The sequence below is a fragment of the Mus caroli genome, unplaced genomic scaffold, assembly GCF_978045245.1.
Source record: "Mus caroli unplaced genomic scaffold, Mus_caroli_1 scaffold_20, whole genome shotgun sequence".
NCBI lineage: Eukaryota > Metazoa > Chordata > Mammalia > Rodentia > Muridae > Mus > Mus caroli.
The window spans coordinates 8,043,027-8,057,365 of NW_028227275.1; the positions used below are offsets into that span (position 1 = coordinate 8,043,027).

At 44.6% G+C, this 14,339-nt stretch overlaps 1 protein-coding gene across 9 annotated transcripts in view; it reads right to left on the reverse strand.

The window, feature by feature from the left end:
• Add3 (adducin 3) overlaps window positions 1-14,339 on the reverse strand; it is a 103,572-nt gene that overhangs the window by 3,895 nt on the left and 85,338 nt on the right. For all 9 annotated transcript variants that reach the window (XM_021151222.3, XM_021151223.3, XM_021151224.3 and 6 more), the window contains 10 exons: window positions 12,062-12,213; window positions 10,994-11,074; window positions 10,041-10,190; window positions 9,486-9,629; window positions 9,285-9,383; window positions 8,225-8,407; window positions 6,352-6,609; window positions 4,675-4,794; window positions 3,677-3,763; window positions 514-637 (listed from right to left, as the gene is read on the reverse strand). In XM_021151222.3, the coding sequence (XP_021006881.1) occupies window positions 514-637; window positions 3,677-3,763; window positions 4,675-4,794; window positions 6,352-6,609; window positions 8,225-8,407; window positions 9,285-9,383; window positions 9,486-9,629; window positions 10,041-10,190; window positions 10,994-11,074; window positions 12,062-12,213 (1,398 nt within the window). The remainder of the gene's footprint in view (window positions 1-513; window positions 638-3,676; window positions 3,764-4,674; window positions 4,795-6,351; window positions 6,610-8,224; window positions 8,408-9,284; window positions 9,384-9,485; window positions 9,630-10,040; window positions 10,191-10,993; window positions 11,075-12,061; window positions 12,214-14,339) is intronic.

A 14,339-nucleotide genomic window follows, 5' to 3' on the forward strand; every position in this document is an offset into this window, starting at 1 on the left:
CTTAATTGTCCTACTTATAAACTTACAAAGACTTGCAAAGTCAGAAACACTCCACTGCGTTAGAGCACCCATGTGTCCAGGAAAGTCACTTCAAATTCCCAGCAGTTTACATTAAATGTTGATTTAAAATGTTGTTTTGAAATGACTATACTGGCAACTTGAGACACCAGAACAAAGATTTCACAAAGCATTAATTAAAACCATGTATTGGAGAATCCATGACTACAAATCCACATACTATGCATGTTCAAAGCAAGACCTCTATTTCTTGTGTCTGGAAATTCTCTATTCTTATGGCCTTGGTGTTATACACTGTATGATAACACAGCCCATGTTCTGATTACATTCCGAGAAGAACAGATGCCTTCTGTCTGAACTGCAGAGTGGTTCTCTATGGAAAGGTCTAGAGCAGAGGAGCTAAGAGAGCGCAGAAGCCCTGCCTTCTGTCCTGCAGCTCCGGTGCTCTCTGCAGTCAGTACGCTGAGCCCAGACCCAGCCTCAGCATGAACTTACCGTCCAGGCCTTGCTGCTTTCTCTCGATTGTCTTCGTATACTCTTCAAGTTCTCCTTCCAGGAGGTGGCTGAATGGGTTAGGAGGAGCTGGTGGGCCCTGATCGTCATCGTCAAACTGCATGGTCTTACAGAGGAAAACCCAACACGGTAGACTTATTACCACGGACTCTACAGATCTTTACTTACTTGTTGCCTACACACACACACACACACACACACACACACGCACACACGCACACAATACACACATACGTGCACACATGCAGGCACATGCATACACACAAAGTACATACTCATATAAGTGTTTGTGATTACCCAACTTCAAGCAACTGTAAGAAATGACAACGCAACATGCTTTTTAACTTACAGATTATAAACAGAGCTACCATATGACCCAAGTATACAGCGCCTGGCTATATCTACCTGAAGCAGTCCAAGTCAGTATATAACTGAGTTCCATGGAGAAAGATGAGTGGTGAAAAAAATGTACAAATACACAAGTGAGCATTACTCAGCCACAAAGAAGAGAAAACAGCCTATAGCGGGAAGACGGTCCAGCTGGAGCCCACTGGGCAGTGAAAATGGTGGCTCAGCAAGGATACCTGTCAGCAGCTTTCTGTCCTCTGGGACGTCTAGAGAGTGAGAGCATCACGGAAACAGGAAGGGGCCGGGGAGGGGATAAGCAAGAGTAATGGCGGGGGCTGGGGAGGGGTGTAAATATGACCGCATGTGTGGAAAAGTTCCAGAGGAGCATTGGGATTGTACTCATGGTGTGAAATTTCCTCACCTGAAATAAGTTTTGCCAAAAAAGTTACCTTAATCAGCTATAATTTTTGAAAAGTACTATGGGTTTCAGAATTTCGTATTTTGAAGTACTCGCTCCGCCGAGGCCTGCGGTGGCTTGTGAAGCAAGGAGGTCTGGTCTAGTGACTCAGGATGACTTGGGGTCCTTTGTACTTCCAAGTGAATTTAGATTTTTTTCATTTTATTTATTTATTTTTTTAAAGATTTATTTTATGTATGTGACACTGTCGCTGTCTTCAGACACCTCAGAAGAGGGCGTCAGATCCCATTACAGATGGTTGTGAGCCATCATGTGGTTGCTGGGATTTGAACTCAGGACCATTAGAAGGGCAGTCAGTGCTCCTAATAGCTGGGCCATCTCTCCAGCCCACTTCCCAGTATGTTTTTCACAGCAGTGTCAGGCAGAACTCCAAGTCCTAGTTAAGGTCTTTGATACATTTTGCATTGATTTCTGTGCAGGGTGAGCAGTAGGGGCCTAGTTTTATCCCTCTACAAGTGGCTAAGCGGGTTCCCAGCCTTTTCTTGATGGATATCTTTGGTACTTTGTCATAAGTCCCATGGACATTGGTGTGTGGCTTATACTGGGCTCTCTACTGCACGGACTGATTTACAGGGAGGGCTTTGGCCAGCTTTTGTTACGATGGCTCTGCAGTGTAATTTGGAGTAAGGTACTGTAATACTTCTAACCCTTCCTTCCCCCTTCCCTCCCTCCCTCCCTTCCTCTTCTCCTCCCTTGCTCCCCTCCCCATCCTTCCCCCCCGCCCCCCGTCGTGTGTGTGTGTGTGTGTGTGTGTGAGACTACACTGAGTCTGTAGTTTGCTTTCAGTAATATAGCTACCTTCTGAAGCTGGATACTACGATCTCTTCTTCTCCTATAGCCTTTACTTCTTCCTTTGCTCACTGCTCACGGATGTCTTACCCCTGTCTTCAGTTTTTGTAACTAACACAGTACAGTGTTACTTACAGGTCTCCTATGCACTGTCTTTACTAGATTGCGGTAAGGAATGTCTATTCCCAGGGTTTTCAGAATTTGTGTTTGTTGGTTGGTTTTAGAGACAGGACTCTCAGTGCTGACCTGGCTGTGGCTTTGCTGGGAGACTGCTTCCTTCCGCTTTGGCCTTGACTCTTGTTAGTGAGCTGTTGAGTTACTTCTTAGCCCAATTTCATAGCCATGCATATATAGAAATTTACTAATTTATTCTAGATTATTCTTTCTTTTTTTTTCCCCGAGACAGGGTTTCTCTGTGTAGCCCTGGCTGTCCTGGAACTCACTCTGTAGACCAGGCTGGCCTCGAACTCAGAAATCCGCCTGCCTCTGCCTCCCGAGTGCTGGGATTAAAGGCGTGCGCCACCAGCGCCCGGCTAGATTTTCTAACTTACTAGAATATAAAGTTTCAGAGCACTCCCCAGTGATTTTCTGAGTTTCAGTGCCATACCTTTCAGCCCTACCGCATTACTTAGGTCTCCTTTCTTGTCTGTTTAGAATGGCCCACGTGTTGTCAGTCTCTGTGGATCTAGCTGTCTGTGCGTACATACAGTCTCCACTCTGACCTTTACTCTCTTCTCTTACTAAAGCTGGAGTTGGCGTATTATTCTCAGGTAAATCACTAAGGTTATTCATTTGCAGTCTCTTCTGTGCGTGGGTCTGAGGATCAAACAAAAGGTCTGGGGAGAACTATGGTAATGCATGCCTAAACACTATGCTAAGGCAAAAGAAAAGCCATTGCCAACTCAAGCCTGGGAGTTTGTGTAAAAAAGGAAAGAGATGTAATCACGGGACACTCACCTGGCTTAATAGTGAACACATAATAGCATAAACCCTGAAAGCTGATTTAGTAACAAGCAAACAAAACCCAGGTCTGCCCCACGTCCCAGGAGGCAGCGGGGAGCACTGCAAGTACTCTGTGACAGGCTGAACCCAGTGTCCACCCCTCAAAGGGCCACTGCTCTTCTGAGTTTTAAGATAAGCTTTACTCCATATTTAACAATCTCTGCGATCAGGAATTATAATTTATAGCTTCTTACAACAGAAATGGCAGTGCCTTTCCTCTGTAAGTGAGAAACAAATAATACCTGAGAGCTGACAAGTGAATCAAGGCTTAAAACTAATAAAGCAAGAGGCGGCAGGCACATTCCTTTAGGTGGGTGCCACGCTCTGCTGTCTGGTGTCCTCCATCCTGTAAGCTCGCCTGTGCCTCTGAAGACTGAGGATGAAATGTGACATCTAAGTTTTATGGTTCTTTTCAGTTTTTAAAAAACAGTTACTTACAGCAACTTCAGTAAGAATAAAAAGAAGGAAATGGAAAAGTCAAGTCTTTCTGTGGAGGGTGGAGCCCGAGATGCAGCGCTTCAGACTTACCGAAGGCGGCTTGTCCACAACGATCCCAGCCAGCAGCTGAGACTGCGGCCCTGCTGTCTTCAGATCATAGCGATTCTGTTCTCGGATCTGAAGGGAAAGAACAAGTTCTTGGGGTGACCATGAAGACGGTCGCTGCGCTCTTTTCCTAAAAGCTGCTGTCTTACATTCTCGAGTAAGAGTCTCTTTAATTTTCATCTCCATGAAGCCCTTTCCACCATCTGAACGCTAGCTGGCCCTAATCTCCACCCCTTGGCGTTCAGTGTCCTACTGTCCTACCTGTGCGAGAATTGTACTTCCCAGGAACAGGGACTTTAAAGCACAAACGTGCTGAGGATTTTCTCCTCACAGAGCCTGCTCACTAATGACAGCGCAGAGCTGAGGTTAAGCTGACATCAATGCACTTAACTCTTAGGTAGGCAAACTTCTAAGCTTGTGCCTAGAAGCCACCCCTGGTGATTTAACCACGGAACAGAGTAAAACTGTAGTGAGAATTTCTTAAAGCACTCAGTTACGTTATGTAATGTGAGTTTGTTTTCATACCAGGGGTGGGATATGGAACCACTGACTGTGACTGTCCTGTGCTCCTGAGGGGTGTGATTTTTGCCAGCTGCAGGTAGTTTAGAGTTCTGGGGACTCTTGAGAGGGTATAAATGCGAGAGCCCGAGATGGCCTGGGGCGGCTGCTGTAGCACCGTCCACCCTCCCCTGCTGCTGTCTCTGCTGCTGAGTTTGCTATTGATGGCTTGCTGGTTGGAGATATCCTGATGATGGAGACTGGACTTGCCCCAAGGACCTCAATGCCCCTAAGCAGCAGGAAGAAGTCTAAAGAGGTCTAGGCCCCCTCTCCCCTCTATCCTTTCTCTCCTCCCTAGTATTGGGGGTTTGGAAGGGATTGGGGTGAATAACGGTTGGAAGGGTGCTAGCTAACAGAACCCAATAAAGTAGCCCAAAAAGTCCCCTTCAAGAAGCATCTCCTAGGACCACAGAGCTGTGGCTTACCTTATTTCTCTTTTCTAGCACCTCAGTCGGGTTTGTGTTTAAAGGAACAAACTGATTGGGATCTTCAATTTTGATAGGTGTTCCACTACTAACTTTAGAGGGGTCTTCTGCTTTCATCCACTAAAGAATAAAGAATAAAATCATTTCTAGAGTGAAGCTTTGCATTAAAGAAGTATTAGACATTGGGTAGCTAGGCTGAATCTCATGGGGGCATCACTACTGCCCACTGTAGTTTACTAAGCAGTTTCTTGGTGGTTAACTCATATCTCATGCCAGTTAGAGCAGCTTCACAAAAACATTCACTTAAGATGAAGCAAAGGCCATCACAGTGCACATGAGTAATTAATTACACTTCTAATTAAAGCTCTCTCCTCCTGACAGATGCAAGCAGGATGTGGAGACTGCTTTAGACAGACAGACACATGGCTGTGATTGGCTGGCATCTGGAGTCTGTCTCCTGCAGTGAATCTCACAGGGCAACAACAGCCAGCAAGTCATGGAAACACTCACTCGAGAAACGTCTTCAAGGTGCACACCTTTTGGGTTTGGTTGACATTAGGACAAGGCTCGAAGCATGCGGTCCTAATGGAACTACGGGGTTTGAAGGACCTCTCATTCTACACTCTCCCCCTTAGAGGAGGCTCATGTAAGACCATGGTTGCTGAATGGCAAGCTCTGATTATTGAATAAATTCTAGGAAACTTATCAATTTAATTACGTATTTTTTCCTGAAGAACCTTATAGACAGGTAAAATAAATGTCTAAACATTTCCATGTTGAATTGATTGATTTATATGATAGTGTGAACTCATTTTAAGTAGCTAAGGAATGCTTGGTGGTGCTGGGCATTAGAGAACCAGCCTTTTATACAAGCACTCAGAGGCAAAGATGGGTAGGTTTCTGCAAGTTCCAGGACAGCCAGGGCTACACAGTGAGACCTTCTCACTTCTCCCAACCCTAAGTAACTTTGGTGGTATGTACTTCAAAACCAAACCAAATCTGAACTAAAAAATTCAAAACAGATAAAGTAACCCAATCTCTAGCTACAGGGTGATCACTAAAAATACCTCTATAACTATACTAACTTATGCAACTAAGGCACAACTTGGTGTTGGAAGGGTTCACGTTTGAATGTACAGAGCTACATCAGCCACACAGCAGTGCAACGCACTGGTTACCAAGAGGGTTCAAGAGAGCGCTGCCACTCAGACTATGCTCTTACCCTAAAACCCAGTCAGCCTCTTTTGATTTTCTATCTAAAAAGGGAGAAAAAAAAGTATCCACTCTGTATTAGAAGAAAGTGAGGGGCTGGAGAGATGGCTCAGCGGGTAAGAGCACTGACTGCTCTTCTGAAGGTCCTGAGTTCAAATCCCAGCAACCACATGGTGGCTCACAACCATCTGTAGTGAGATCTGATGCCCTCTTCTGGTGAATCTGAAGACAGCTACAGTGTACTTACATATAATAATAAATAAATCTTAAAAAAAAAAAAAAAAGTGAGATTATCCATGAGCAGGGTCTAGAACAGAGCCTTAAAGTGAATACCTGATAAACGACAGTGGCACTGAGTTTGCAGTGTCTCCTACTTTTCTAATAGCTCAGGCGTGGGACATTCAACTCGAGAGTAATTAGGTAAGTCATTTTGAGAAGGCAATGCTCTGCAGAATGGAGGCGTACCGTGATTTTCGTCCTGGGACTAGTTTCCCCGTTCCGAGACTCCTCTGGCACATTCACTTTCATGTAAGTGTTTGGTGAATTCAGCCATCTTGTTTTTTCACGCTGCTGTCTCTGTGCCATGAACTTGAGGGGAGAGAGTGGAGCACTATCATCTTCAAAGGAGAATGCAGTCACGGTTGCAGGGATCTCCACGTCACTCTTGTGCCTAGGCTTCTCTCGAACCAGAGGATGCCTGTATGCATAGCCTGTTCTGTAGCCCTGTGGGAGGCAAAGGCCACATTGAAGCAAGCAAGCCTGTACCAACAAAGCACTCGGTGCTATAGCATTAAGCAAATGATTCCAAAAGAGTCTCCAGATTGGAAAAAAAAAAGGGAAAATAAACTGCACATAGCCTCCATTTAACACTGGAGTTGAAATTAAGCCAATTTCAAGATATGACTGAAAGTGGCTGCAGCTGGCACTCCATCTTCTACCCAACTGTCTTGACTTCTACACAGGAGACTGGGGTTGAGAAAACAGAGCTGGAGTCTTTCTTCCTAGGATGGTAATCAATCTCAGATGACATCTTCCATGCCATGTGGCTAAGTGGTCAATACCCTATATCTAAGAAGCTAAATAAAAGCTACAAGCAAAAACTACCTATTAAGGAAACACAAGCAAAGGACCACACTCAAATGCACAGATCCATGAAAAACGCAAATGAAACCACATCTGTCAGGGTGTCTAGTGCCAGGCAGACCAGAGATGAGTCTAAGGGAAACAGGGGAAGAGACAAATGTTCCTGTGCACTGTTCTGGTGGGATTATAAATTAATACACCCATAATCAAAAGCAGTGCGGAGGATCCTCATCCTATTAAAATAATTAAATATAACTACGACATAATCTGGTAACCTCACGACTTCCTGGATATTGATGTGAAGGAGGTAAAATCAGTGGGCTGAGAGCTACTCGCACCTCCGTGTTTACTGCAGAATTAGTCACAATAAGATAGGGAATCAGCCTATGTGTCTATCAATGAAGGAATGCATAAAGACACTGTGGTTAGCTTTGGAAAAATATATATTTTTCGGTTGTGCAGATTTTAAAACTTTTGAGCTTTGTGCATGATGTCTCAATAAAACCTGCAAAACTATAGAAGGAAATGTAAGGAAAACATGGCATGTCCACAATGGAATACTATACAGCTTCCAAAAGAAGGAAATTCTGGCATTAGTGGCAATCCAGATGAACTTGGAGGACATTATGGTAACTGAGGTAAGTCAGGCATCAAACACCATATGGACATACATACATGTGTAATCTAAAACACTTGAATTCACAGATATGATTAAAGTGGTGGTTATCAGAGGACAGAGATAGGAAGAAATTGGTCCAAGAATACAACCTTCAAGTATGTAGGAGGATCCAATTCAAGAACACACTGTAGGGGCTGGAGAGATGGCTCAGTATTTTAGAGCGCTGGCTGCTCTTCCAGAGGACATGGGTTCAGTTCCAGCACCCACATGGCAGCTTGCAACTGTAGCTCCAGTGCCAAGGAATCCAATGGTCTCTTTTGGCTTCCACAGGCACCAAGCACACACACCACACATAATCATGCACGCAGGCAAAATACCCACACACATAAGGGCTTTGCATAAAGGAATACACTACATAATGTAGTGACAATAATTAACCCCAGAGTGTTCATGGGAGAAGGAAAACTATTGAGTATCTCATTTCTAACACTGATATCATCATACCACAGAGCCTTTGAGGGCTCCAACATGGGTCCTGGAAGTTAAAAGTAAGCCTTAAAACCAAAGGGAGATGAGATTTACTGTTCATGAATCCATAGATATGGAACTCAAAGTCTAGGTTCAAATTTCACCTACCAAGTTGTCCAGGGTCCTCATCAGCCCTTCAAACTCAATCTCGCCAACCTTCCACTTCTGATGGGAAGCCATATTTACACCGCCTCCTCCAGACATGGCGACACCGTGGGTGAATGCTTTATATTTCTGAAGATCCAGTATGAGCAGATTGTCTACTCCACCTGCCCCTGCCACTGCCTGCACCTGGAACCAGCAGGAAGGACAAACACACAGGTGTAAGGACAGCGACAGAGACCTTACTTTCCAAAAGTCACAGTTTGGCCAGGCTGCTGACAGATGGCTATCTTGTTAACGCTTTTTGTTGAAGGTGCTCTTTAGAAGGACTATGGAGATCCGCTCATATCTAAGGACATTTAAGGAGGACATGCTCTTTGTCTTTGCTAAGCTCCTTACAGCCCCTGTAGAAAAGGACCCTAACTGCAAAAGAGAAGTTGGTCAAGACAAGTCAGCAGACCGATAGCCTGGAAGCACACTCCTGAGGCTCTAACTACGGCCACGGCAGGAGGATGTCAAGTCTGAGGCCAGCACTGGCTACACAGAGACACCATCTCAAGTCAGAAACAGGTTTTCTCTTCCTTTGTTTCAGGCCTTGAAATAAAATTATTGTTATTTACTTCATGAGAATCGGCTTGATCTTAAGATGGATATTAGAGCCTTTGCATATACTCAGCATCTCTGAGGAAAAGTGTCGAATGTGTGATAACACAGAGTGCGAATGCTAACTGCATGAACTCATAAAACTTCCAGCTTTGGTCTTAGCTCTTTCTACAACATACCCAGCTCTTGATCTGTAGGGCCCCTGTCTCAGTCAGTCAGTGCCATAGCTAGAGAGGAAATGAAATGAGACTGTGGGTAAAAGCATGTTCCTCAGCTCTAAGACTGTGGGCCTGTGGACTTTATTTTCTTTTCCTTTTTTTACTTCAGGGATAACTGAGCTCACAAGCTTCGTCTATTAAAAGATAAAACAACAAGCCATTGGTCATCAGGACTTTGAAAATAAGCAAAACCCAACTAGTGGCAAATGTAGAGCAATAGGAAAGAGGGTCTGCCTGGCTCCTACCTGGATCTCACAGGCCATCTGTACATTAAAGATGTAATGGAAAGCCTCCTCAAGGGTCTCGCCAAGAGCCACCATGCCATGGTTCCTGAGGACCAGCACCTAGAAGAGAGGCCCAGGCAAGGCTTTAAATAACCACACGGCTCAGTGCTTTGCAAAGGCAGCAGCAACAAAGAAAGCCCCATGATACAGAGCAGTGCGTACCTTACAGCTCGGACCCAGCACTTTCTGAAGTTCAATTCTTTCTTCCTCCTCATCAAGCGACCCCTGGTAGTCATAGTAGGCGACATCTCCCAGGATGAGAGACTCTTGGGAAATTGGAAGGATCCCACACTTCATGGAGGACACCTATTGATTGGGCCCAAGATCCCACACTTAGTTTTTGTACACCACCATTGGTACCTGACTCTTCAGGCAGTCCAGGGAGCACTGCTGATACTGAGTGTGCGCCACTGTGGCCCACCTCCCACTCCATTTCCTTTGTCTGGAAAGAAGCGTGGTGGGGGTGGGGGGGGTAAGTTAAAGGGACACAACACAACTCAAATACTCAAACCTCAATGATCCAGTTATTAAAGTGCTTGGTTTTCTAATACACACTTAATTCTGCAGGTGCTCCCTAGAGTGGGAGTGCAAGTGAGTGCAAGAACCTCTCGCTTTCTGTTTATGCAGAGGCTCAGCAGGGTGTGGTGGGATGCACACCATGAAGCACGGGGTTGGGAAGATCAACAGGACTTTGTGTTTGGGACATGGCCGACTTACCGCTGCTGTGGCAAGGGTGTGGATGTGGATCACACACTTCACATCGGGGCGTGTTGAATAGATGGCAGCATGTGGGCTGAAGCCCGTGTGGTCGATTTTCAGATCAGTGCTCCCCTGGTCCACCACTTCTCCGATTATGTTGACTTTCACCTGGAAAAATCATAAAGATACATTTCACTGGTACATACGTATCAAATTTCATCTACACCCTACACCCGGGACTGGCAAATCTGCCCAGAGAGTGTTTTGGATGTTATGGTCCTCGGTTGCAACAACTGAACTCATCACAGAACCATGGCAGCCAGAAACACTTTGTAAAAGAAAAGGTGCAGTTTTGTTCCCAGATTGTATTTCTAAAACAAGTACTATGATAAAAAAAAAAAAAAAGAGTTGGCACTTAGTAGGCAACCCAGGTCCCAGGGCACTGAGACTGACTCAAGCTCTTCACCAGAGGCTTGGACCGGGCTAGCATCTGCTGCGACTGTTGGAGGTGCGCCACTTGCTGACACTGCAGCACCAGGACTCCTGGGGTGCTCCATGCCACTGCAGCCACTGGGCATGTAACCACGGAGAAAAGAAGACACAGGGCAGGGCCAGCCTCACACCAACTAGACTGTTTACATTCAACTGCAGACTCTATTTTGACCTTGTTTGGAAAAAATTTTTGTAAGTTGGACAATAGTCAAAAGTTTTTCTTTAAAATATAAGCAGAGCCAGGTGTGGTGGCACACACCTTTAATCCACACACACACTTGGCAGGCAGAAGCAGGTAGGATTCTGGGTTTGAGGTAGTAGGACTACCCAGTTGAGGCCTCGTCTCAAAAAAAAGAAAACAATATCAGGTAATTCCAAGTCAATTTATCAATGTCGTCGTCAGTCACCCTATTTTTTTTTGAACTCTAAAATTTTCCTTAAATACAAGAGTGCGCATAACACGGGGATGAGAACCATACCAAAGTGGAGGCTGTTGCTTCAGAAAAAGAGAGGCCTCTGGGAATTATTATAATGTGGTCTTGCTCCTTACTTATTCGTACCTGGAAGAGAGAAAAACCAAGGCTTAGAACACGGCACTTGCGTTTATAACCTAACTATGGCTAGGATTATGCTTCCAATGAACAGGGCTCTGGAAGGAAAACCCTCTGTGAGGGAATCAAGGTATGGATGAAATGGGGAACTGAGGAGCGGTGACACTGCGCACACCATTCCCATCCAGTATCTCAATGGCTTTTATTCCAAACAGTGCCATCCTGCCAAGTGTGGCCACATGAAAACACATGACAGAGAACTCAAGTGTATTTATTATTTATGGCTTTATTAGTTTACACAGCATTGTGGTATTTTTTTTAACACAAAGTTGGTTCTGTTCTTTCTCTCACTCTTCCTTCCCCAGCCTCTCTCTCCCTCAGGCCCCATCACCTTCAGTAGCCTCTCTTCTACTTGACAGACAAGACCCTGATGCTCTCTCATCTGCACTTCCTCCCTTCCAATGCTTGTCTGCATACAAATGAGGAACTGGGGCTGGCGAGATGGCTCAGTGGTTAAGAGTGCCGACTGCTCTTCCGAAGGTCCTGAGTTCAAATCCCAGCAACCACATGGTGGCTCACAACCATCTGTAACAAAATCTGATGCCCTCTCCTGGAGTATCTGAGGACAACTACAGTGTACTTACATATAATAAATAAATAAATCTTAAAAAAAAAAAGATTACAAGCACAGGGAGGGAGCCTGTGCCCTCTGCTCTCCCTGCCCAGTGCTTTCCAGTGCCACTGAGGCTGCTCAGCTATGCATCATGGGAAGGGGTGAGCACTCATGATCTCTTTCTGGGAAGTCCTACACTGGTCTTCGAAGGAGCATCACAGACAAGAGAGAGGGAAAGGGAAGCTGGGGAATTAGTCTTCTCCGTGGGGATGACGTTTCATTTATCATTACCTCTGAAAACTGGACTTTCCAGTAATGATGAGAGATCACTGTTGGCATCTAGTTAGAATTTCAGAAAAAGGAACCAAAAGTGAAGCGCTCACCGAGATGTACGTATTTGCCAGGTGTGCCCACCCAAACAAATCTGCAAGCCTGTAGAGGCTGGCAAGTTTGCAGCGAGTAAGCTTTTCTCCCTTCACATACGAGGATGTATCTGCACCAGGAAGGTCATTAATAGGTGTGACCATGCCAAGACCTAGATGGAAAAAAGAAATGCAAGAGATTTGACTCAAGTAATCCTTTAACCTAGCAATTAGATGCTTGCAGATAGCCCTATCCCGATGAATTCCAGATTTGTGACAACCATCGAAACTCATCAGCACACACTATGGTTTGTTAGTTCACTCTCCCTTCAGAGAAATGCAGTGAGGGTAAGAATAAGGGCTGCTGCCGTCACTAATGGCTTAGTGAGAGGCGCTTCCCCTCGGACCTGCGAGCGAGCGAGTGACTGCAAGTTACATCACTTGGAAAAGAAGGTGGGATGACCCCAGAGGTAAAATGCCACTAAGAAACACAGCTGTTTCTTAGAGTAATAATAAAAAAAATTGAAAGATAACTTCTTAATATCTATTTTGACATAGTCAAATGTAAAAGCATCTGAAATGGAAAAAATGCAAGCAAATAATTGTCTGGCTTCTGCCTTCCAGCTACCAAGTGCACCTGTTACTGAGTGAGCGAGCAGCTTCTGCTCTCCCTCCCTGCTGACCTTGGAGTGCTCCCTCCCTTATCATCTACTTCCCAGGTCCTCCCTCCTTTCTCCTTTTCCTTTCCTGAGCTTAGGCTTCTGTTTTACCCCTCCCTCCTTTACTTCTCTTCATGAACACTGGTGCTATTTTGTGCTAGAGAACATCTTCCCTGACCAGGTCCTCCTCCCCCATCCTGCTAGCTATTCATTTACAAAGATTTATTTATTACTATAGCTAAGTACACTGTAGCTGTCTTCAGATGCACCAGAAGAGGGCGTCAGATCTCATTACAGATGGTTGTGAGCCACCATGTGGTTGCCGGGATTTGAACTCAGGACCTACGGAAGAGCACTCAGTGCTCTTAACCACTGAGCCATCTCTCCAGCACCATCCTACTATTTATGAAGGCCCATGACAAAGTAACATACACAACTCAAGTCCACAGTGATTCTACTCTCACTTTTCTTGCTTTCTTCTCTTTATTCCTGTAATGTTGACATTACAATGTCTATAAGCTCAATTAGCAATCTTTACTCAGTATTATTTTTTTAATTTTATTTTTAAAAATCTATCTATCTATCTATCTATCTATCTATCTATCTATCTATCTATCTATCTATCTATCTATCTATCTATGTCTTACTATGTAGCCCTGGCTGGCCTGAACTTGTTATCTAGACCAGGCAAGCCTAGAACTCCTAGAGATCTGCCTAACTCTGCCTCCTGATTGCTGAGATTAAAAGTGTGCTCCAGTCTTTACTTTTGAACATCTCCTGGTCACCAGTGGTAACTTACCACGGTTCACCGTTTCCACATGGTCCTTACTTTCCAAACTTGGGTCTATGTCTTAACTCACTTGTAGATACTGCAGCAAATCTCTTCCACTTCTTGCTCCTGCCTGTGGCACTGCTTAAATTGTAAGAACTTTTAAAGAGAAACCCAATTGGTGGTGTGTGGTAGTACATTCCCATAGCCTGTGCACTTGGGAGGTGGAGAAAGCAAGATCACAAGTTCAAGGTCATCTTTGACTATCTAATGAGTTCAAGGCCAGCTTGAACATGAGATCAACATGAGATCCTGTCTCAAAAATAAAATAAATGGTAGGTTCAAAGTAAGAGATCATCAAAATTTGCAATATTGCAAACTACTCCAAAGAAACAGTTTCAATCATGTATAGGCCAAACAAAATACTTAAAAACAATTTTTCAGAGAAAGGGTTTCTCTGTGTAGCCCTAGCCATCCTGGAACTCACTCTGTAGACCAGGGTGGCCTTGAACTCAAAGATTTGCCTGCCTCTGCCTCCCAAGTACTGAGATTAAAGGCATGAGCCATTATGCCCAGCTAAAATACTTTAATTTTTAATAAATTTTTGTAGTCACCATTATTTTATTCTTCACTCTCTTTCTACTTCTTACATAACTTCTCTGTTTTCACATTGACACAAAAATCTTCCAAATGGATCCATTTGCACTTCCTGACTTCTAGTCACTCCTGGGACATGGGATATGGCTTTCCTGCTACCATGTTTTGTCACCTATAACCACAAACATGTTCCTGATGTGGAACTAGGATGCTCAGAGGGGAGAGTCTGCATTAATCCCTTCCCCATGTGGTGCAGTGGCCTGGGTAGCACTTC